Source organism: Triplophysa dalaica, chromosome 13 (genome assembly GCF_015846415.1).
Source record: "Triplophysa dalaica isolate WHDGS20190420 chromosome 13, ASM1584641v1, whole genome shotgun sequence".
NCBI lineage: Eukaryota > Metazoa > Chordata > Actinopteri > Cypriniformes > Nemacheilidae > Triplophysa > Triplophysa dalaica.
The window spans coordinates 9,805,475-9,829,860 of NC_079554.1; the positions used below are offsets into that span (position 1 = coordinate 9,805,475).

The window sequence follows — 24,386 nt, forward strand, 5'->3', positions numbered from 1 at the left end:
AGCAAAATGTGAAAATGAAATTAGTTTTTCAGTGTAAAATGCAGGTAGTTACTTTAGCAGATAGTGTATTCAGACCTTTGCAAGCTAAGTCATACAGTATTATAGTATGTGTAGGACGTAGTGTCATGGTAAGGATGAGATGACAATAGGTGTTCATAATATTAGTAGGTGGCCGTATTAATTCATTATGCATGATAAATGTGTGTGAGCGCCTGCTGATTTGACTCATGCTTTATTCAGAATGTGCTCTGTGGGTGGCAGTTTCTCCTCAGTAAAGCGGCCCATCAGCAGTGTTACCCAGCTGACTGGGCACAGCGGGACGATTGGGCGGCCTCTGTCACACTATTGCCAAAGAAACCAACAGTCTGCCCTTAAAAATTTCACACCATTTTCACCTCACTGTGGTCAGCATAGACACAGTTACAAAGTTACTGTTTTCACTAAACAGCAAAAAGTGATATCAATAAAGACATCAAAGTCTAACACAGTATGTATTGGTAGATATTTAACATGATTTTTCAGCAGTGTTGATGCAAAATGTTTGCAACACAATGTCAAATATATCACAGTATGAAACATCATGCACTCTGAGACCTTGACGACCTTCTAATTAATTAATTATACTATTTTATAAATAATTATTCTCTTATTATACAGATGCTACTTTTGCTGTGGCCAGAGGTTATAAATTAATATTGCGCTTCAGCGATTCCTGTCTGTCTTCATAGATTTCAATGTATTTAAACTACACTAGCTGCCCAAAGAATTTATCAAGCGTGTGACGAGGTATGCCAGAACGATTTTTGCTCTAAAGATTATCAACACAGCTATTTTTAGCACACTATTTCCTCAAATAAGTAACAGAGGAAATCTATATACCTAAATATAAGTTATGTAACTCTCAATAGCAGTGTAAAAAGTGCACAGCTGAGGTCTTTATGTGTTGTGAGTGCTGAAGCTCTTTCTTTAGCCACGAGACCCAGTGCTCTTCAGGGGCAGTCTGTCAGAATGAATCAATTATGTATTTAAGGAATATGAGGCCAGGTCTGAAAGCCACAGCGAAGCTGTGAACTCGTACAGCCTGAACGCAGCAGGACTGCACACCTCACGTTCAGGCAAGGTTAAAGTGCACCAAGATGAGTTTAAATCTCTAAGACAAACAATCAAACATGCAGTACAGTAAGAGGAAAAAAACACAAGGAATGCAGCATGGTGGTTATTGCTTGAACATTCAAAGGGGCGCAATTATTTAAATTACAATGAAAGTGTTGGATGTAAAATCTGTGACAAACCAGAAAAAGGCAACAGTTTAGGATTAAGTCACAGAAAACGTCAAATTGATCATGATGTAAAATGTTGTGATCAAAAAATTCTTATATTATTTAAAATGTATTTAAAATATATTTAATATTATTGCGAGATCTATCTATTTTTATCTGCTAGTAGTCACATTTATATTTTTTGTTTATTCTGTGTTTATAGACCAAATAATCATACACAAAATACGATTGTATGAAGGCATAAGAAAGAGTTTGTAACTTTTGACAACACAAGAGAAGAATACCCCTGGAGTCTGCGAGAGCGGGCCGCAAGATGACTCATCGGTGGATCACATGGCAACAGAATTCGGAATGGATATGACAAAGAACCAGGTGATCAGCACAGCACGAGTTGGAACAACATGACAGAAACTACGGATATGCATTTGCGGCTGGACAAAGGTAACATCAGAGAACGGTCTTAAAATCCATCAGGGCAGGAAGAAGTGCCTGAGAGAGCTTAGTGAGGGGCCTCGCATTGACCAATAATTCACAAGAGGCTGGGAAAATCAGTCGGGTGAAGCACAGTGGCGGGACAAGCACCACAGCCCACAGGGTATCAGAACCCCAGATGAAGTCCAACCAGGCATACACTTACCAGCAGTCAACAAACCAGAGACTCCCAGCCACAGCAAGTAATAGAAAGGAAAATGGAAGGAAGAAGACCTCAGATACTTTGGCGTCAATCCTGCAAAAAAGAATGGGCCTCGGGTCTCGTCCAGCTTTTAGCAGGCCAAAAAGAAGATGTCCAAAGAAAACTGGGGACGATGGCTGGATCATCTAAATGAATGGGGTGGAGAGATTTGGAGTTAAAAGCAAGATCCCAAGGTCACACAGAAGGAGACGACGGGCAGTCCTAAGTACATAAGAAAAATAATCGACTGACTTGTCAGAGAAAGGAGGAGCCTGAGGAAACAGTGGAAGAAGGCCACAGAAGAGGAAAGGAAGGGCCTAGAGGCACTACAAGGCGATATTAGAAGTCGCCTGGCCTTGTTGCAAAGAGCAACAGAGAAAGCAACATAAGGAAAGGGAGCGAACCAGGACAGCTTTCTACAAAGATTCTTATAAGTTTGTCAGTAGCATTTTTAGCAAGAAGAAAACTGGTACCCTTAAAGTACCTATAACAGTTATTGAGGAAGACCTACGGAAAATGTATTCCGACAATGAGCCAATCTCAATTCCAGAGGACATCCCACCAAATCAGAAACCAGAACACCAGATGGACACAAGGCCCCCTAAATGGAGCGAAGTGGAGTGTGCAGTAAACCTGGCAAGATCAGCTTCAGCTCCTGGACCCAACGGTATACCAAACAGGCTCTACAAGAAAGCCCATGGGGTGTTGAGGTACATTTGGAGATGATTGGCTATGGCATGGAAAAAACAGGTGATACCAAAGGTCAGGGGTAAGGCAAGAGGTTTACTGATCCCCAAGGATAAAAACTCCTCAACTATTGACCAGTTTCGCCAAATTAGCCTATTGAACGTTGAAGGTAAGATTTTCTTCAGCTTTGTGGAAAACAGAGTCTCAGGATTTCTGAAGAGAAACAACTTAACTGACACTTTAGTGCAGAAGGCAGGCATAGGGGGTTTCTCTGGATGTATGGAACATGCTAACATCATCTGACACCAGTTGCAAATTGCAAAAAAAAGAGAAGAAAGACCTACATGTCTTTTTTTCTAGATCTTGCCAATGCCTTAGCAACATAGGGCTGTACGGGAATTGAGTTCTCTCTCTCTTTTACTATTTCAAGCCTTGTGGAGGACTATAAATGCACCAAAACAAGGTTAGAACTGATGCTCAAAGAATATTGTGATCCCTATGTAAGAGGTGCTGCTCCAACAGTAGCGACAGGAAGGAAATGGAACACAACAACAGCGGTAGAAGATGCAAAGGCAGCCCTCAGACACAAGGACATTGTGGGACAAGTGCAACATGGCAGAGGGGGACTTGGTTTGGCCTCACCAACAAATCTGCATGATTGGTATGGACAGGATCCAGCAAACACCAAACATATTTGTGTGGGTTGTAAGAGGAGCTTGACACAGGGGAGATACATATGGCGCCACAATCAAGTACTAAAGTGCTTGGCTGCAGCAGTAGAGACCAAGAGAGTGACAGCAAACGCCATCCCCCAAAACGCAAAGACTAACTCTCTAAAAAGGCAAACCTAATGAGATGTCTCTCTGATAATGGCAAGGATTATGTCCAAACACAGATGATGCCTACCCGACGAACCAGTAAAACCTCAGACCTCCTTTACTCTATTCATATTCTTGACTGCTTCCTCCTGCATAAGGCGTTGGAAATGTTCTATTGGGCAATTAAACTGTGCTGAAATTGTGGGATTATAACAACTAGTCCTATTAAGTAAATCTGGGCCATTGAAGGGATAATTCACCCAAAAATAAAAATTCTGTCATCGTACAAAAGAAAATATTTTGAAGAATGTTGTTAACTATGGACGCCGCTAGCACTATTTATTCGGGGCTCTAGCCCCGACTGTTTATAATCTAGCCCTGAATGTTTTGGCCTGGAAATATAATAATAGGAATTCAGTAACTGGACGTTTAAAACTCGATGCTGTGTACACAATGTTGACTGCAGCCACTCTCACACACGCCGGGTCTGACACAGACACGCACACACACACACACACACCCCATGTCTGATTTCAACCTATCCCAACATCACCATGCAGTTGAGCTGCTCGACAAAATAAAATCTTACAGTGTGAGGACAGAGAAGACTACAGAACGGAAATGGTCTGGAATAGAAACAAGGAATCTTATTTAATTTTGGCAGAAGACGAAGAAAGGTATTAACTTTAGTGTGCGTGTACACCCAGACGACAATGTACACATATAATTCATGATATAAAAATCTGGATAATCACAACAGGCCCGCACAGTATTTTGTGATTCGGCTATTGCGGCATAATCTTAATCAAAATAAATGCAAAGATAGCAAAAATGAATTTGATCAATTTGTGATGCATTATTTTTTTCACGAGGGTAATGCACAGATGTTGCCTGTCTCTCATGTCAGTCAGTGAGCGATCTGTGTGAAACTTTTTTCTTACCTGGTTTCCACTCCCGTAAATGAACAGAACACATGGCGAAGCAATAATATCCTAATGACATTTAAGTGATGCAATACAAAAAAAAAACATCATACTTGACCTAATGCTTCCCATCAGCGCGCAAATCGGTAAAATACACATATAATTGTGTCAAAATGTCTGTCTAGTTTTTTAAACACAATCGGGTATGAAGTAAACAAACAGTTTTGGGGAGAACATTTTTGGGAAGTCTATGACTGGATCCGCACTTTACCGAAATTCTTAAAGTGCTAGCAGCTCAGTCACACCAGCCGTTATAAGGCCACTGGCTGTTTGTGTTTACTTAAAAAAATGTTTTAAAACCTTTAATTTTTTTATTCATATTAGGTTAAGCATTATCAAATACAGTTATTACGTATTTATATTCATATAAATATTTTTTAGTATTTAAGTAATTAACGTTTCAAAAAAACATTACAAATATTTAAGCAATTTACAAACAAAGAATAATTAATTTCATGGTTTATAATCGCCCAGTTTATAAACGTGAAAGCACTAAAGCATTATAAACATTATCCATATGCTTTTTTTGCTTAAATCAAGTCTCAAAGATACTCTGTCTTGATTCCACCATCAAAAAATAGGAAAAATACTTTGATTAAAGAATCATAAAGAACTTAAAAAGTCCACAAGAGAATGAAGTACAGTATAGTAGCTAGACATAGATAACAATGGGTCAGATGTATAAAGTTACATATGATTATTTTGTGTTTGATAATATATTGCACAAATGTATTCATGCAATGCATATTTTCCTTGAGAAGAATACATTTAAATTTATGTGATTATTTTGTGTATGCTAATAAACTATATTTAAAAAAAAGCTAATTCAAAGCATATTTTCCTTGAAAGAAAAACTATACAACCTGACAACATGAAATGATCAGTTGACATTTTGTGATGAAAGAAATGAGTGTACAGGATGGTGCTTACTCGCTTGCGGAGGTTGCAGGTGAGAAAGAGGTTGCGGGAGAAAGAGTTGGCGAATGCAGTGTAGAACTCCAGCACTTTGAGTAAAGCATCCCTCCTGATCACATGCAGATCGCAGTACGTCAGAGCCCTCACATTAGCGCACGCATGCGCCAGAGTGCTTTCCTTCCAGAACACGTCGCCAAACACGTCACCCTTACCTAAAACAGACAGAAAGAGGTTGTAGAAAGAAACAACATTTAACATTGAACGTTCTGGTCATAAGTTGACAATACACAGACAACTATACAGCTGGTATTTCAGGTTTTCATGAGTGTTTAATGGAGTTCATATTTGGTGTTTGACCATCTATGTACTTCATTTTGTGCAACAAGGTTTAATTCAATTATTGTCCATTTTCATCTAAAGAGCTGTAAGCTTGATTGTAGCTGAATCAGCAACATCTATTATTCAGAAAACAGTGTCCGCACACAGTTGGCGTTATACTGCCTTCACTGAGCCTTTAATCTGTTTTTCACAGGTATTCTCTGTAGCAAATTTAGCTGCATGTTAAAATAAGGATGAGTTTACAAATACACAAACAAATACATAAGACATGAAACACAAACGTGCTAGGAAGTGCAGAGAGAGAGAGAGAGAGAGAGGGAGGGCATGGCCGCGAGGCAGGTAAAACATGTCTGAAAACCAATAAAATCATCTTTAACAAAGAGGCACGCTCTTAATGAAGCTACTCTATATTTAGAGACGGATACTTGCAATCCCGGTGTTGGACCAATATCTGTATGCGCGTGGATGAAAATCTTAAATGGTTTCAGAATGCATTCCTGTTCAAACGCTGAGTTTAGGTTCTGAGTGCAAAGTTCCATGGCCTAATCGGACTCCCCAGAGGGGATCCCCAAGCTGGGGTGTCAGTTGGATTGTCCTCCGCGTCCTCTTTCTTTCCCTTCCAATTCCTATTTTCAAAAGGGGTATACGAAGCGGATCGGTGGTGGTGTTTATAAATGCATACCTGCCCTAGCCCCAGGTGGTCTGCAGGGCAATGCAATGAAAGTGATAAGTTTGCCAGATAAAGTTCCTTCGTTTCTCATGGCACCTCATTTGCATAGCTCTGACAGTGTGGTCGGTTTGCATTTAATACCTTTAGTTACTAACTTAGTTATGGACATAGTATGATGCATGTTATGTTTTTATAACATTGCTCATCATATAGGGAATTCAAAGAGGAGTAGTAAAATATGAAACATGCAAGGCATTGAACTGTGAATCATCCCAACGTATGAAAACATCAAATGAACCCTAAATCAAAACTTGTATATTCAACAGTTACAGATTATTTAAAATGGCACGAGCGCCAACGCACAACCTAGACATTTAGATACATCAACAGAAAAGGATAGTATAAATCACATTAGTTCCTATTTGTCAGAGAAGTTTCTCTGGTTAGCCTCAGATGTTAAGTTAGAGATGAGACTGATACTTATCACTGATGCTTTGAAGCCCATGAGTCGTAAATATCCTACAGAGAAACCAACGGGTTATCACACTCTCGGTGAGAGTTCAAAACCTAAAACCAGACCTCTGGAGCCACGTTTTGCTCATGTCTCTTGATGAATAATCAAGAAACCAGGACAAAAGGGAGTGAGGGGGTTTATGGCTTTCCTCTCAATGATCCAGTCACTACACTCACAATAACTGTGCATCCGTAAAAGTCACACACAACACTTGTAAGAGCATCTGTCCAAAGAAGCCAGCATTTAGTGCTTTGATGAGGGGCATCATTAGGAGCGCAGCAGGTTCAGTGCGGTGGATTCAAGTAAATGCCTTGGGGCTAATTAACTCACAGTGCTCACGTCTGATTTCATTTCATAATCATTAAAGCAAAAGAGCATCTGATCTGATTCCCCATTAGAAGAAAGAGACCGCACTTTCTTTCTTCTAGGGTTTTGTAAGGTCGAATGTGAAGTCTTCTGAGGTATTTGTAGCAACAGCAAATCAGCACAACTCAAGAGATTACGAGATCAAAAGATAACGTCCAGAATGAGACAAAAAACCCCAAAGACCTTTAAATAAACGTGCCTGTCTGTGAACATGTCGACCCAAATGTCTTTATTGTTCAGGGCTTGAATTGGCTTCTAGTCCCTTATCCGACTTTAAAGAGATACAGTAATAACTGCCGCGTTCCGGAATTTGACGCATAAAAACATAAGAAATTAGATAGCCGTACAAACAGAGAAAACTGAAAAAAACATATTTTATAGAAAAGGTCTGTATTTGTTTTTAAAGTTCCAATATGCCCAACATCTGGTCATTGTTACAGCACTGGAGACTATGAACTACCCCTTGCACATCCTGTGAAATAAACGACTCGAAAATCAATTAAAAGCAGTACCCACAGTTCGATTTAGGCAGGATAAGGATACCGCATGGCCAGAGTAACAAACGTCACATGCAGTGAACGGAACACAGTGTGGGCTTTTATGGCACCTCAGAGAATGAGGAGATCACTGTGCGAGTTCCTGTATGAACTTGAGCTGTAGAGCTCTGAGGTTGTACTAAAACCACTACACACCGGCTTATGCATTTGGGCTTCCTAGGATTTAATGAGAATGTTGTGATCCTGTTTCATATTGTGCAGAAAATATATAACAATAGCAGCCAGTTACACAGAAACCAGGTGTTGAAAAAATGTTGCAATGATGATTATACATTATTAAAATCAACTCGCAGGCACTTGTCTGCCTAAAGGCAACAACAATGTTATAAAACCTTTCCATTATTGTCCAGGATAAAGGTAAAGGCCAGTTTGTGTTTAGTGATCTATCCCATTTTCGCGGTATATGGGGTAAGTTGTCACAATTAGACCCTGCCATTTAACGCCTACTATTTAAGACTTTCAGCTAAATATAAACAGTAAAACTATTATAGAGGAAAAAATAAAATCCACAAAACAGGGAAAATCAAACAAAAGTATTAAAATAAACCGCCAGGTAAAAAGCAGCTCCAAACTTGCAGATTCAGGACAAAGTTATAAAAATAATGGGTGTGTCATTCCGAATTTAAGGACTCCTCCATTAAGTGTATTTTCAGCATTTTAGCACTAAGACAGCTCCTAAATCATAAGAACAACTCATCTTACTATCAGCTGTGGTTATTCTAGTCGGTTATGTAAATCCATGCTTATATCAATATCTACTAATTGTTTACTAAATGTAGACCGTATAAGAGGCTGATAATTAGCTGAACATATGTTTCTTTAATTTGTGACTCTTAGCCTGCCTTTTAAAATCTGGCAACTTTTTAAATCTTTATTTAAATGTCAACATTTTTATTTTAAAAACTTTCTTTTAATGTGCTATTATTATTTTTTATCTGTATTTACATATGGCACCCAGCAGCTGTATGAATAGGTTTCAAGAAAAAACTTAAAGAGAACTCTTAATGATAAGATAAAATGTTTTTGAGGCCCTGAGCTACAGATTTTGTGTAATCCTCCCAAAGTGACAAGTAACCCCATTCTCTCCTATTAAAGAAAGTCCTATCTCACCTAAAATGGCAATAACCTCATCATCCTGGATGACCTCCAGTGATCCAGACACCACAAAGCAAAGAGTGTCCACACTCTCTCCTGCGTGGAAGATAAGGTCTCCAGGAGCACAATGTGTAGTCTGGAACTCTACCGCCAAAGACCGCAGACAGCCATCACTGGCCAGTCGAAAAGCAGGGTGCTCATTGAACACCTGACGATTCAGGTGTACGCAGATGTCCGCGCGCATGTCTTTAGGACAGATGGACAAAACCTGCAGGTAATGCAAAGAATGCAAGAATAAATGAGCAAAGTAAACACCAATGAAAAGGTAAAAAATCTGAGCATTTTCAGTTTTGAAATTGCAATTACATTAGTCTGGGTCCAGATTACGATTAATAAATATCAACTGAAAGTGCATTATCAAACTTTTTTATGGTTACTTAACAAATAAATAAGTAAACAGACATAAAAGATTGATTGCAGTTTAAATTATTTAAATATAAATAAACATAATTGCATTCACTGTTGCACACGTTACACAAAATGTCTATGCTTTTTCTGACATTATTTAAATTCTTATATTGATGTAGTTTGTCATATATTAACTCTTTCACTGCCGTTGACGAGTTATCTCGTCATTTAAAAAAAAACGTTTCCCGCAAAGACGAGTTATTACGGCAATCAGTGTTTGTACTGTTGTACAGCAGGTGGCGCTATTACACACCTTTGGGAAAAAGTACAGAAGCCCAGAACCTAGAACGTATATGTTTTAGTGTTTTTTAATGATTGTTCTGAGTGTAAACTGGGCGGAATCTTTGACAAAAAATCGTTAATGATCTCAGCTATTTAATCAAAGTGATGTATTTTTTAAGAAACCTACCCACATCTAAGGGGTGATAAAAAAGAACAAATGAAGATAGAAGAATACGGTTTCTTTTGTTTAAAGGCAGAGACTCTGTTCTTTCATTTGTCATATTGTTTGTCCATATATTCTTTACAGAAAATTTACTGTGAGTCATTAAAGTTGGGTGAAAATGTTAAAAAACGCTGGCGTAGGCTGGTGGAGAATGAGTTAATATATTTTCTGTCTTTTTAAAGCCTTGTTTCTTTAACTCTTATGCACCAGCCTACCAACAGTTTAGCAGTCATTAAACAAAAATATTTAATCTCAGAATGTTGCGATGGATCAAACAACTCAAATTGTTTGAATTTTGTGTCAGTCAGAGTTATTACATGGGTTAAAGAAAAAAAGACAACTCGGACTCAACTCAGATTCGGGTTGTACAGATTTAAAAAATGTCAATTTCTCAAATCACGTTAATATTTTATCAACAGTGAGAACTAAACAGTCAGCTTCAGAACTGCAAGTTATCATAAAAATGATCAATAAAATTCATAGTGTAATCACCATGATTAGTTCACAGACACAGCAGATAACAATTCACATTTATTTTTAATAACCAATGCATAAAAGACAAAGATAATGAAACACCGATCATTGGTGTTTACTGTGTATTGATTCCAAAGGCAATCCAAAAACAGCAACTATAATAAGAATGCTGAAGTGTGTCATTGAGCAAAGGACATTTACATTAACATTTAATCAGTTAGCAAACGCTTTTAGCCAAAACACAGAGAGACAACCAAATGGACAAAAAGAACAAAAATGTGTAAGTGCTGCGACTGGTCCCAGTTTGTGTAACACAGCACACAGCTTTTATAAACAAATAGAGTAGGGAATTAACAATTCTTTAGGTGCATAGTTCAGTATTGATTTGATAAACATGAGTCGGGTCACTTCTGCATTATAAAAGCTAAACAAATTAGATTTCTGACACAGTTTAAAGTTCTGGTAGTTTTTTTCTTATAATCCACTAAAACTGACATTCTGCTTTTGTGACTATTTCTGAGCACATATCCAGCTTGGAATCATGCAGTGAACCAACTATAAAAAGCCTAACAAGGGTATGACAAAATCTGAGAATGTGTCATCATATCATACAGGGAATTATGTAAAGTGTGTGTGGTAACACAAACAGGCAGTGATTTTGAAGCCACTTCAGGAGAAATCATGTGGAATTATTAAAATCGAGACAACAGTGTAGCCAATAACTGAAACATCTATAATGTTGTCAACATACTAGTGCATGCATACATTATGCATGTGTGTGCATGGATTCATGTCATTAATATTAAATCATTAGGTGCCCATTAAACATTCGGCACACACTGAGTGCTCTCTAGCACTAACGGTTCCACCAAGAAGTATGCGAGTCATTCAGTGGTGCATGGTTGAGATCTAATTCCTATCACATCACCAGAACACAAGTGATATTGTACAAAAAACGATCATTTGTTTTACAATAACCACTAAAGGTGATTAGGTGCTTTGGCATAATTATTCCAAATAATTGAATTATACTGATAATTTAAGATATAGATTTAAAATTAATTAAAAGTATCAAAATTAATAAAGTTTAAAAAGTAGTAATTAAGATATTTAAGAATTTGCTAAATATATTTAAATTTAATTATTATAAACTGGGGGGCACGGTGGCTTAGTGGTTAGCACGTTCGCCTCACACCTCCAGGGTTGGGGGTTCGATTCACGCTTCCAACTTGTGTGTGTGGAGTTTGCATGTTCTCCCCGTGCCTCGGGGGTTTCCTCCGGGTACTCCGGTTTCCTCCCCTGGTCCAAAGACATGCATGGTAGGTTGATTGGCATCTCTGGAAAAATTGTCTGTAGGGTGTGAGTGAGTGAATGAGTGAGTGTGTGTGCCCTGCGATGGGTTGGCACTCCATCCAGGGTGTATCCTGCCTTGATGCCCGATGACTCCTGAGATAGGCACAGGCTCCCCGTGACCCGAGGTAGTTCGGATAAGCGGTAGAAAATGGAATGGAATGGAATATTATAAACTGCTCCATCAGGTAACAAAAGTTAACTTTTTGCAGTTGCCATTCAACATATAGGTTGGATCTGTCTAACAACCCGACAGCTGGCGCATGTTCTGCACTTTAAAACTAAACTTACTTTATAACTCGAAAGTTACTTTGACAGGTACGTTTTCTGCCTTGCATATGTCCACCTCTGCTCCCCCCTCATTTTGCTGAAAATGTTAAAATTTGCCCATTATGCCCAATCCATACGTCAGTAAATGGAGAGGATATCTCACCCAGCGCTGCATGAAAATCACTCATGAGGATCCTTTATAGGTTTAAGCTCAGGGTTGGATAGATCAACTACAATCCCCGGGGGCTGATGTCTCCTGGGAGATAATACAATTCTCCATTTCTCTTCTAAAATGAAATAAAATTGAGGGTCTTGATGGAGAGACACTTGCACAGAAAAAAATGACCCTTTTTTCTCCACCTCCCTGTTTTTGACAGAATGGTGGCATGCGTCAAAAAAACGTAAATAAAAGTAACAAATTTCCCTTTAGTTTAGTGAATTTATAATGGAAATAGTAAATTATCAACCTTTATTTCAGTAATATTATAGTGGAAAATCTTGATTTTGGGTTTTTAGTCTACTCGATTCATCACAACTTATGGTTGTTTTTCAAAGTGAATGAAAACAACACTTTGTATTAAAACCATATCGTGAGCTCAGATGAACAAGCTCAAAATGTGACTAGTGAGCTCAGTACGCCCCTGGTGGTAGATGCCATAACTACACCGTCTCTAGCATTTTCAAAATATTTGTTTCCCAGTCTGAAATCAATAACCACTGAAGTTCAATCCTAATAGACATGTCTGTCCATGATGAAAAATACTGGAAACAGTAATATAGCATTTAAGTAAGTTTACCCACCTTCTCTGTGTCTATGCCTTTGGTCATGGCCCACGTGGAAACAATAAAATCCATAACTCTCTCGCTCAGTCCTTTAGGCACCTGGTAAAGCTTCAGAAAGTCTCTCACGTTGTTCAGCATCTCGTGGTAGCGATTGGTGTTAGTGTACATCTGCTGAAAGATGGTGGTCACGTTTCCAAAGATGGTGGCGTACAGGAGAGCTGCAAATCAGTGAGGGAAGAATGTCAGCTATAGGGGCATTTTAGAAAGCTCGCTGTATAGAAACAAACAAGAATCAAAGGCTGAAATGAATTTTCAGTGTCTAGGAGTACTGCATTGTATCGAAGTAAAATGACGGTGGTGAAATGCTGGCTGGGGAGAGGTTTTACAGATCCTATTGGGTGAAAATGCAATGAGATGTCACGTGATCTTATATGTTGACTTTTTAGTGGATAAGATAAACCATCAGCCCTGAAAAAACTTAAGGGCCCTTCAAACGCAATTAGTTTTACACATTTTTATTTGACTGAATAGCAATTCTCGCAAACAGGCTTTACCAAATCCCATCTCTGACAGTCACCAAACTAAGCATTTTAAGTCAAAGTCCCCCTGTGGTGAAGATATTGTCTATGTGCTGTTTTAATATTCTTTAATATTGGCCTAATAAGACAAACCCTGTGCAAATTCATCACTAAGCACCATTGCTTAATGTTTTCTTAGTAAACGAGCAGTTTACCAAAGACATTCTTAAAAAATGGTTTAAAACTGCCCCTGTTCTCACAATCATGTTGTAACCAATCACGTTACACGGTTGCTAAAGTGGATTAGGTTGTCTGAGCTGGTTTGATTGAGTGGAGGCGGGGAATAATTTGCATATTCATGATATTGCGATTACTAAATTAAGCAAGAGTGTAGAGTCAATTACATTCAATCTTTTTTAAGGCATAACAAAATGATTTTAAGTGAGTTTCAAGAGCTAAAATGATCAACTATAGCAACGCATAGAAAAGCAAAACTGTTAATCCTGTCAGAAAGTGGCGTTAATAGAAAACTCTCAATACAATAGTTTGTGATACACTGTATATTGTAGTATGTGTATTGTCGTGAGGAAATAACAAGAGAGAAATTGTCAAACTTTCTGTTCTCATTGAATGTGATTAAAGAGCTTAATCACTAAGTATGTTTCAAGTTTCTTTTCGAAGCGAAAGCAAGCTATGTAGATTTTTCCGTCTGCTAATATACAGTATACTTGCCAGCAGACACTGGCAATATTCCCCCTAATCCTATCCTAACATACACCCGAGCGTTTCCATGGAAACCCAGACCAAAATAGTTTCTGAAATCTATTGTTATTTTGTTACCAGTATGTTCTCAGAGGGTGGACAGGAAAAGGGATCTGACACAAAGGATGAACAGCACAGCCGGAGAGGTAAGATTTCTCTGGAAGAAGAAGATTGTGGGTAATGCACTTAAAATCATATCAGTGATTGACAAGATTCCAGTCATTGAGAGAGAAGCGCAGCATCTCAGCACCAATCATTTCAACATCGTCACTCTTTTGACACTTAAGTCAAAGAGCAGCGGGAGCTTGATAAACATAAAGAGCCTATGGAGACCAAAACAATAATTAAATTCCCATAAGAGTGAAAGCAGGCTGAGTAATGATAACAGCCTTTGCGCCCTGATGCAGCAATTCATTTCTAGTGAAGATTCCAGTGCTGCACAATGACGCAGATCAATTCATAGCTCATGATTCATACAGTATGTCAGTAAGCTGCCTGTTTTACCAGTGCAGTCAATATGAATGAGGCAATAAAGAGTCATCAACAGAGACATATTTTCAGCTTGTCCGACGGTCTAGAAATACACACATGCACATACCCAAGATGAATACATGCCAACAGCGGCGATTTGATTTTAGATGCGCAGGAAGACCGGCTTCTAAATTTTGTCACACTGTCAATGCGGGCATGTTTATGATTAATCTGTGTATATCCCAATTATGTTGCAGATCAGTTTTTTATCAGATACTGTAAAAGTGGATATGTCACAGAATGATTGTGCTGTTTAAGAAACACTGTCATCTGCATGAATCTTTTTGAAGATTTCTGTGGTTTGTTTCCCTTAAGGTCTCACTGTAGCTGTGCCAAGAATTGAGGACCACTGAATAACTTTAATATTGATTTTAAACAGAACAAGAGGCTCTAAATAAGCATTACCACTGTTTGCATAAGTAATAAATCAGATTCATTAGAAAATCTGGTTTCTTTGGACATTGGGCTTTCAAGAACTGTACATTTGTTTCACTTTTTATGATTGGCAAACTTTCAGAGGAGTAGGAGTTTGCAACAAATGGCTGACAACAACTGTGATTTAAAAACACAGGTGTACACAGAACGCATGACCCTAAGGATACAAACACTGTTTACTGAAGTGAATAATCTTCAGGCAATTCATTCAGAATTAAATTTACATTTACATTTAGGTATTTGGCAGACGCTTTTATCCAAAGCGACTTACATTGCTTTATCCTATACATTTTGCATAGGTAGTTGCAATCCCCTGAGATCGAACCCACAACCTTGCATTGAAGGTAAACTTGAAGGTACCATATCTATAAGAGGGTGTGTTATATAATAACCCATTATGGGTCATTTAATGTTGATTTTGTGTTTAATAAATAAAAGGGATAGCACAACTTTAAGGTTAAAGTAACACATAATGTGTTGTCCTTAACCTGTAATTGTGCCAACAATGATTTGGAGCAAATAATAAACAAAAAGTAAGCAATAAGTGCATAACAGATTGAACATTTCTTACGTGTTATTTTTTAAACCTGCCAGGGTTGGACCTCAAGAGGCTGGCTTATAAATCTGTACAATTTTGGTTGGCTACTTTGAAGACTCTTCAATTCAACATTGATGTGATGCCTTCTTATGCTTTAACAATATAAGTCATGTAGTTCCAATTGTATTATTCCTTAGTGTGATGAGTTTACTATTATTCTAAAACGTGTGAAAAATATATAAATAAAGAAAACCATTAAACAGCAGTGTGGTTTGGTGTCAGCAGTTTGGTGTCCGAAGTCATTTTGCCAGCTCAAAGCACCTTGAGTCATTTACTGCACGCTATTAACAGCAATTTTACACAGAGGCAACTACAGCACAATAAATGAAAGTTTACACAATGCACATCAGGCAGCAGCGCATATGCGTTTGATGAGTAATTAAGCAGAGATAAGCCAGAGCTCACTGTTTATTGATGAGGCTGTTTTATACAGTGGCTGAGTCCACTGTTACCATAAAGGTCATGCAAACAGGCACTAACTACCTCCAGCGCAAAGAGCAGAGAAGCTGAGAAAACTGAATCTGACTCTATCTCACAGAGAAAGAGCTTAGTGGCACAATCCTTCTCCGAAAACAAGACGACCATTAAAGTGTGGTTGCTAAAACAAGCAAAACAAATTCACGATCATCTCACATGGAATCTAAACACGTTTTTATATTTTCTGGACTCATTGTATTTTTTATTAAATACGATAGTGGAGTTTGAAAATCTGCATTGCAACAATGCAACATTATGAAACGTGCTGTACTGTAAATAGTTTTGAAATAAAATGAATTGGAAGCTCCAGAGTGATAAGTGAGATCTTCAACGGTTTAAAACAGGACGTGGAACTGAGAGCCTGCGCTGTAAAACTTTGCTGTAGCTTTGCAGCAGGTTTGCCAGTAACTAACTGTAGATTTAATTACAACTTAAAACTACTTTTCTATTAGTACTGTTTTCAGTTTGATTAAACTATACTTTAATCAATATTAAAACAATTAGACTTTAGAGATTAAAAATGAGCGAGAAGAAACTGGCATTAGCACAACGATACAGCAAAAAAGGACATTCTTTCCGAGCATTTTTGTCTTATTTTCTAGTAAAATACTTCTTCTATTATGATACATTTTGAGAACAAGAAAAGTGACCTGAGATATTTAGTCTTGTTTTATGAAAGAAAATACAAGAAATAGGTATGGTTTATGTTTAAAACAAAATTTTAAATTAAATCCACAGTAAGTTACTAGAAAACCTGCTGCAAAACTACAGCAAAGTTTAACAGTGTGAAAACAAGAGGAGCAGATTTTAAATTGCATACACTGTAAAAAACTTTTTCTTACTTAAAAAATATTTATTTTATAGATTTTTCACGCATACCATCCAATAAACTGTAATTTTACAAAATGTTATGTTTCATTAAAGGATTTTTCACCGATTTTTGAAATACAGTAAAAAAACGTCAAAAAAGTTAAAATCAAAACAAGAAAACAGGAAAAACTTTTTTAAGATATATTTCTGGTGCCCCCAAACCAAAGTGTTATTTTACAGGATTTTCTTTTCTACAGTTTATTTTTGAAATAGGATAAAAAATCATCAAATTACAATAAAGACTGCAAATTTACAAGAAAACAGATAAAATCATGTAATCTTACAGGAATATTTGTTTTTATTATTTTACAGAATATTTCTGGCGCTCCAGAAATCAGAAAATTTAAATTTTTTAAGGAATTATTTACAGTGCATGTCTGGTGGTTCCTGCAACAACACATCAACTATCATCAAGATGAAGTGGAACGCCAATGGAGAACTCTCTCTGTGTATAACCTCCCTGTGGAGGGCAGAGCACACGTGGGACAGTAATATCTCCTCAGCTTCCATCACCGCCCATCGTACTCACTCTCCAAGAGCATCAAACTCCATCAATTCTGCATTACTTTACATTCAAGACCTAATCAAATCTAGTGAAGACATGACAGTGGGTGGTCCCCTCATGAGGAAGGAATATTAGATCCTTATGGGCGTTGGATAAACGTTGATTGATGAAGTCAAAGAACGACTGCGTGTTGGCCAGACATTCGTCATTTCTGATACTATTGTTTTCATAAATGTATTCTCTCTTCTCTACTGAAGCAGTCATCTTCTCATTAGGTCAGGGTAATAGCCAATTTGATGCCTTTTTATGAGGCGGTTATGGGGATAACAAAGGCCTCGCGGATGCACTTTTGATGATGGCTGATGAAATAATAGAGAGGGGTATCGGACTGCAGAGGATTTCAAAATTTGCTTGACCGCTCATGCACTGCCCTGAGAGAATGGAAAAAAGCAGCCTTATCGTTTGCAATTACAGTATAATGATTCATGCACTGTGAAGGTTTCCCAGTGCTACTACTGTATACAGATGTGATTGAGTAAGAAGAGACTTTATCTTAAAATGGTTCACAGGTTTAAAGTTCAGGGAGTATATTATAGGATTTAGATTCAGAAATTCTGACTGACAACAAAATAGTCCCAATATATTAAAATAAGTAATTGTTATAAATTTCATGATTTTTTAAGATTTTTGTTCCTTTTGGTTTCGGAAAAACAATACAGTATGTGCAAATGTTGTTAATTTGTGTGAGTAATAGCAGAATACAGAGAGCGGGCAACTTCAGGCGACACGAGCAGTAGCTACCGTTGGCGACAGGTTGGGGCGTGTCTAGCAGCACGACAAAGTTGAGATTTTTTTACTTTATGCAAATATGGAGTGACTTTTGCAGTTTTCACAGTCGACTCTAAAATGACATTTTCATAGGTATACCCGTTGGAATGCATTTTCAAAAAGCTTCGTTCGCACTGACAAAATCAAAGCAAAGATGTGTTTCTAATGATAACACATTGCTGTGGACAAGACCTAATTTCAAACTGGTCTCATAGGAAATACGTAATCTTATATTTATTTCTCTTAAGACGTATAGTCATTGTAGTTTAATCCTTACCTTGAAATATAACTGCTGATTTTTAAATAAAACCTAAAATAATAAACCTACTGTATATGACGTACAGTATGCAGTGGACATATGCGACCTCTAAAGGAAGCAGCTGAAATCCTGGCCAGGACATGTCTGGGAAAAATGGCACATACTGAATGGTCACCCTATCCTATTACTGTGGTGCGAACTGTTGAATTGAAGAGATGTGTCGAAGTATAGCACATGGAGCAAACCGCTAGTTGGTGTTTACCTAAAGATGCTGCTGCAATTTACCAACATCAGCGATTCATTCCAGGATTCAACACTGATCCCTGGTCTTAAGGGTCTTGCTTCAGTAATTTATGCACCATTAAAGGTTAGCATAGACTATAAATAACAGTTGAGCCCTGTGTACTTTTATTGAGATAGTGAGAACATTAAAGCATTTATACTAAGCACTGTAATTCCCAAATGTACGCGGGTCACTTGGGTTAAAAGTGTCGCTTTTAAAGCACTCAAATCTGCGTCTTTCATACACTCATGTTTTACAAAAGTCTCCTCAAAAACAGCCTTCTCTCAAAGCATCAAATGAATGATTTGTCGCCGCACTGTAGAGGTGACAATCTCCAAGATGTGACAGTAATATTAAGAGCAATGAAGGTACTACAAAGTCAATCCCTTGTAATAGCTCTGCTGCTCAATATCCGAGCTCTTATTAAATATTTACAGGACTGACTCATAGGCTTCTTCAGCGAGTCGCACTGCCCAGTGGCACGGAGTCGTGAGATGCAACCCTGCCGAGTCCACACAAATCCAGCACGAGTAATTGCTATGAACACGTCGCAATAATGAGCACAGCAATGCGGTGTCACACTAACTAGACTTAATACATGGAAGTACAAATGACGAACACAAAGCTGATCTACGTTTGGACATTGCTGGGCAGAATCCCAGGGTTTCGCAGTAGCTTGTTTTTATAACGTGAGTCTGAGACGCATTTGGAGGAATTTAGATTCAATTCAGCCTCCAGCCAAATACTTTTAGCACAGAGAAACATTCTGTGCAATGTTTGTGGAAGATTGCGATACTGTGATGTTCTGTTACTAATGAGACTGCCACATCAGGATATAATGCAATGTATTGTTTAGTATGAGGAGAAGAAAAACTAAACCGGATGACATTTTTTTTTTCACATCACCTGGGCCAAAGCCCCCCTTCCATCCACCCACTAAAAATAAAATAGTATTATGTGATTTACACTGAACGCAAGTAATTTACCAGCATGCACTGCCGCATGAATAAATCATGCAAATTGCCACTTTGCTGTTTACCGTTTGTCTGTGTAGCGCTTTTTTGACTGCTTTTGTTGCGTCTCTTATTTCCTTTGAATTATGATGATAATTTAGAATGCATCTCTTAATAATGTCATTTTGAGCGCCATCATCATTGTTCTGTGTGCGTAGCAGAACAAATATGGACATGCGTGTCACAAGGTTTCATCTTATTATTCTGCGGATATCTCGAATACTGTAGAAAAAAAGCGTTCAGGGCTTTTGAAGCTTCTGTTTCCTTTTCGATTAGGAAAAGGTACAAGGTGTGATGTTCTTCATCATCATGATCTGTTTTAGAGTCACTCTGGTGCTCACAAGAGCTTCTTTGATGTGTATATTAAGACTTTGGGAACTGCAGGTCTTTCACAGTTGGATCCAGGGAGAACTTTACCCCAGTGAGCAGATGCTGAAGGCCAGATGTTGCCACGGTTGCCAGATTGACATAAAATTCAGATCCTCAGAGGACATGTTATTGTAACTTGTATCCTTGGAGTTTTCTTATTTGGTTGGTCTCATTTAAAGGGATAATTCACTCAAAAAATAAAATTCCTCACCTTCAAGTTGTTCGAAATCTGTATCATTTTCTTTATTCTGATGAACACAGAGAAAATATTTGGAGGAATGCATTTTACCAAATAGTTCTTTGACCCCCTTGACTACAATAGTAGGAAAAATTACTTACTTTTTTGTCCTGTCGAAATAAGATATTTTGAAGAATGTAGGACATCACTGAAGAATTCTGGGGCACTTTTGACTACCATTGTCATTTTTCCTATTATGGTGGTCAATGGGGTCCAGAACTGTTTGGATACAAACATTTGTTCAAATACCTCTCACTGCGTTGAACCAAAAAAAGAAATTTATACAGGTTTGGAACAACCAGAGAGTGAGTAATTCATGACAGATTTTTTATTTTTCTGTGAACTATCCCTTTAGCTGTTTGAGGTTCAGGATTTGGTCAACATTTGGTTTTCAATTCTTTTTACCAATGATTAGTGGCTTTCCTGAAAATTTGCTTAAATAGCCCAACATTGCTCATTTTTCATCTAAAGCTATTTCCACTGACTTCTCACTTGCAAGACACCAAAAGGCAATCCTATCAGGAATAATGATTAGCACTAATGCAATGGTGGTAGGTTTACATTGAGGAAGTTAGAATAAAAGGTCAGCATGTATTGCTTTTTCAGTTGTGGGTGCATGAAGCATAATGGACTTTAAAGCATATCAAATGCAGGAAAAGACCTCCCTGAGGGCAACCTGGGGTTAAGCACTTTGCTCAAGGGCTTGATGGTAAAAGGACCTTTGTGTTGCACTTTAAGCTGTAATGAGCATGTAGTTCTAACCAATTAAATCCGTAATTTGTGGCCAATCGTCTTACGTTGTCTCTGACTTTTGTCCATCAGTGTCACGGCCTATTGAAGGTCGCTGAAGGTAGGAAAAGAGACGGTGACTAATGATGTATACATTGAGCGTACAGTACGAAGTTGCACTGAAATACTCAATAAGTCATGTAAAACGTTTTTCATTACATTTACTTATGAAAATAATTTAATCAATTTCATTTTATAAGCTATACGAACTAGATTTAAATCAAATGTGGATTTTTGAAGTGACTTGAATAAAGTTACTTTTTTTACAGTGTACAGTATAAACTTAAATATACAAAGTTGAAAGTTTCTTTCACAATAATATTCATTGTTTCTATATCTGTCTGTCTGTCCGACTTCCCTGATTGAGTTACATTATTCTCTCTGAAACATCTTAAACAAATCTCTCATAAAAAAAAGAAAAAGTTGAAAAGAGACGAAAAATTTACTGACTTATTAATATTGAGTAATGCTTTTTCCAGGGTCTTGAAGGAACAGAAAGTCACACATTAAAAATATTTAAAGATGTTTTTTAGCACCATAGACACTTTATATAGATGAGATCAACTGAGAGGAAGAAATATGAAAGCAACCTTTCCAAAAATTACCAATCTGGCTGAGTGAGTTTCTTTGATCATTCTCGGGGTGCCGTCAGCAAAAACAAACACAAACAGTTGTTATTGCCTCTGTGAGAATACTAAACGCCAAACATAGCAATCAAACCCCGGAAAAACAGTATTTGTAGGACCTTCAGGCACAGATGTAAATTAAAAGTATGAATACCAATGGGGTGAGACAAACACTCTTAGATCAAACTTTGTCGGAGAACTTTAAGCATGTTCTTCAGGAGAGATATCTAAATGCTTTTCCAAGAAGATATTCATGTGCTTTTTTCTACTTTTTCCATGTTCATTACTGGGAGACGTTATGTGAGCATGGCAACAAAGCACTCAAAACGTACAGAACAGTACATATAGACGATAAGAGACAAAGTGTTGTGCAAAGCAACACATAAGCTAGACAAGCTTTTCAGCCATGAGCGGAATAGATGGTCTGTCTGATGAGGATAACAAGTAAGGCTGTGTTCACACTTGACTTCTTTTTTAAGCTGCTAGCGTCCGTTTACATTCTAATGCTATGGAGTAAACAGTGTTTTCAAATAAGTCCTGAGTGCTATTTTTAGCACCGAGCTCAGAGCATCTTTTGAGGTTGAAAAAAGTCACACTTTTCTGAAAAATAAAAACGCCTTACTTCAAGCACCTTTTCACAGCTAACCAATGACAGAGACCTGTTGTTTCCATAACAAACAGAGGAAGGTGGCTGGTCAGGGATCCTCAAGCTCGAAAAGCATAGTTTTGTGTAAATGTAACTTTAATTTTTTTAATTTTCAATAACTTTTGATTGCATTTCTAGTGACAAATTAGTATGGTAGTTTTTAGAATGTGATTAGTTATTGTAAAGACTCTCTCTGTTTATAATTCAAATAGACTTATGTTACACTGCCTATGAAGCCTGTCTCTCTGAGCTGCCTGCGTGTACAAATGCTGCCTCTGAACATTGCCGGCTGCTATTTGTAACAACAACGCTGCGATCATTTTTTTTTTGGTTTGTTTTTATCGAAAAAAGTGCCATTGTCAACTTTTTCTTTTTAAAAGAAGAAGTCAAGTGTGAACTGCTAATTGATCATGTCATGAGGAATATCACTGCTGGAATTACCAAATAAACGTTTCCCAGAAGACAAAGCAAAGCGAAGCATCACGACTTATATAACAGTTCAGTCTAGACCAATATATTGAGTTTATTTAATGTCACAGTCAGGCTGTAATACAAAAGTCATTTTCAATTCCATGTTTCTGTGTATATACATTTTTATCAAATCATAGTTTTTTTTACGAAAAATGACTGTGTACAACCATGTGTAACTTACAGCACTGTGATGTTGTGTCTGTTTAGCTATTTTTGAAAACATAAATGCTTCTAGCTGTAAACTTGTTTCGGATTCACCACAAGACAGACAGTTAAGTAATCGATTGTTCTAGTATGATGTTCATAGCTGTATTAATGTATATCCCTCTTGTAATTCCAAACCTGTATGACTTTATTTCTTCTGCTGAATACAAAACAAGATATATTTAGGAATGCTTGTAACTAAACAACATTGGCCCCCTTCGACTTCCATAGTATGGACAAAAAACACACATTTCTCAAAATATATTCATGTGTGTTCCACAAAAGAAAGAGTCAAATTGGCCCTGTCTATCTGAAACCTTGTATTTCATGATTTTTTGTTTTGGCATAAATCATTATAAGTTGCCCTTTATGTTTGTCACTGACTTTTGCAAATATCTAACCAATAAAAGTATTAAAAGTGATCATCAACTTAAACAACACAGTTTTTAATCATGTAAAAAGTGCAGTGTTTTTTCCATTTCCTGGAAAAAAGCTAATTTGGACAATATGCAGGTTTTGAATGACATTAAGGTAAATAAATGATGACAGAATTTCTATTTTTGGGTGAACTATCCCTTTACCTGTCCCAGTGATATAGCACTTACGTTTGTGAATGTATCTATAAGAATAAGGAGAGTAATCTGAACAACAGGGAATATTTGTGCAGAATTAAACAATAAATTAAATTCTAATACACCTATCCATAAAGTGCCTGATTAAAAACACAACAGAGGGTTAGGTAACTCTTTTGGAGTTTTTCGTGCAATAAATATTTCAGCCTTTTGGAAGCAATGACCCAGATGAGTCAGTAATTGTAAACTACTGAAATGCTCTTGTGCTTCGAGAAATAACGCTGGCTGAGTTCCAGCATCAGCCCAACATGGATGGATGCCTAACACACTCGGTCAAGTTCAGTAATTACTACAAGGCCTGAAGGCAGACACAATTTCTGTCCATCATGCTAGTATTCTCTGTCCCTGCATTGTATTTTCGGACACGTTTTTATCTCTCCGCTGCTCTTTGAATATTCCTAAAGTAAAAAAGCAATACATATTTTGTCCCTTAAACGGTAATTGACTCATGAATAAGTGATACAAAACACTGTCAATTAAATTATTATAAGAAGTCATGATAATGTCATTAGCAGAGTTTTCCTTCGCAGCAAGTTGACACCTGACTATGGCATCAGAATTTAACCAGGAGAGTATGTTTGACAGCATGTCTCTTCACACCTGTCATGCAGTATGTGGCATGAGACTCCTGTGTGCTGTCATATT

General features: G+C 37.5%; 1 protein-coding gene across 1 annotated transcript in view; it reads right to left on the reverse strand.

Annotated features, from left to right (window-relative positions):
• kcnh5a (potassium voltage-gated channel, subfamily H (eag-related), member 5a) overlaps positions 1-24,386 on the reverse strand; it is an 85,759-nt gene that overhangs the window by 19,339 nt on the left and 42,034 nt on the right. Inside the window, exons 9-11 of the mRNA XM_056764448.1 lie at positions 12,706-12,905; positions 8,913-9,165; positions 5,372-5,568 (exon numbers count right to left, since the gene is read on the reverse strand). Of these exons, the coding sequence (XP_056620426.1) occupies positions 5,372-5,568; positions 8,913-9,165; positions 12,706-12,905 (650 nt within the window). The remainder of the gene's footprint in view (positions 1-5,371; positions 5,569-8,912; positions 9,166-12,705; positions 12,906-24,386) is intronic.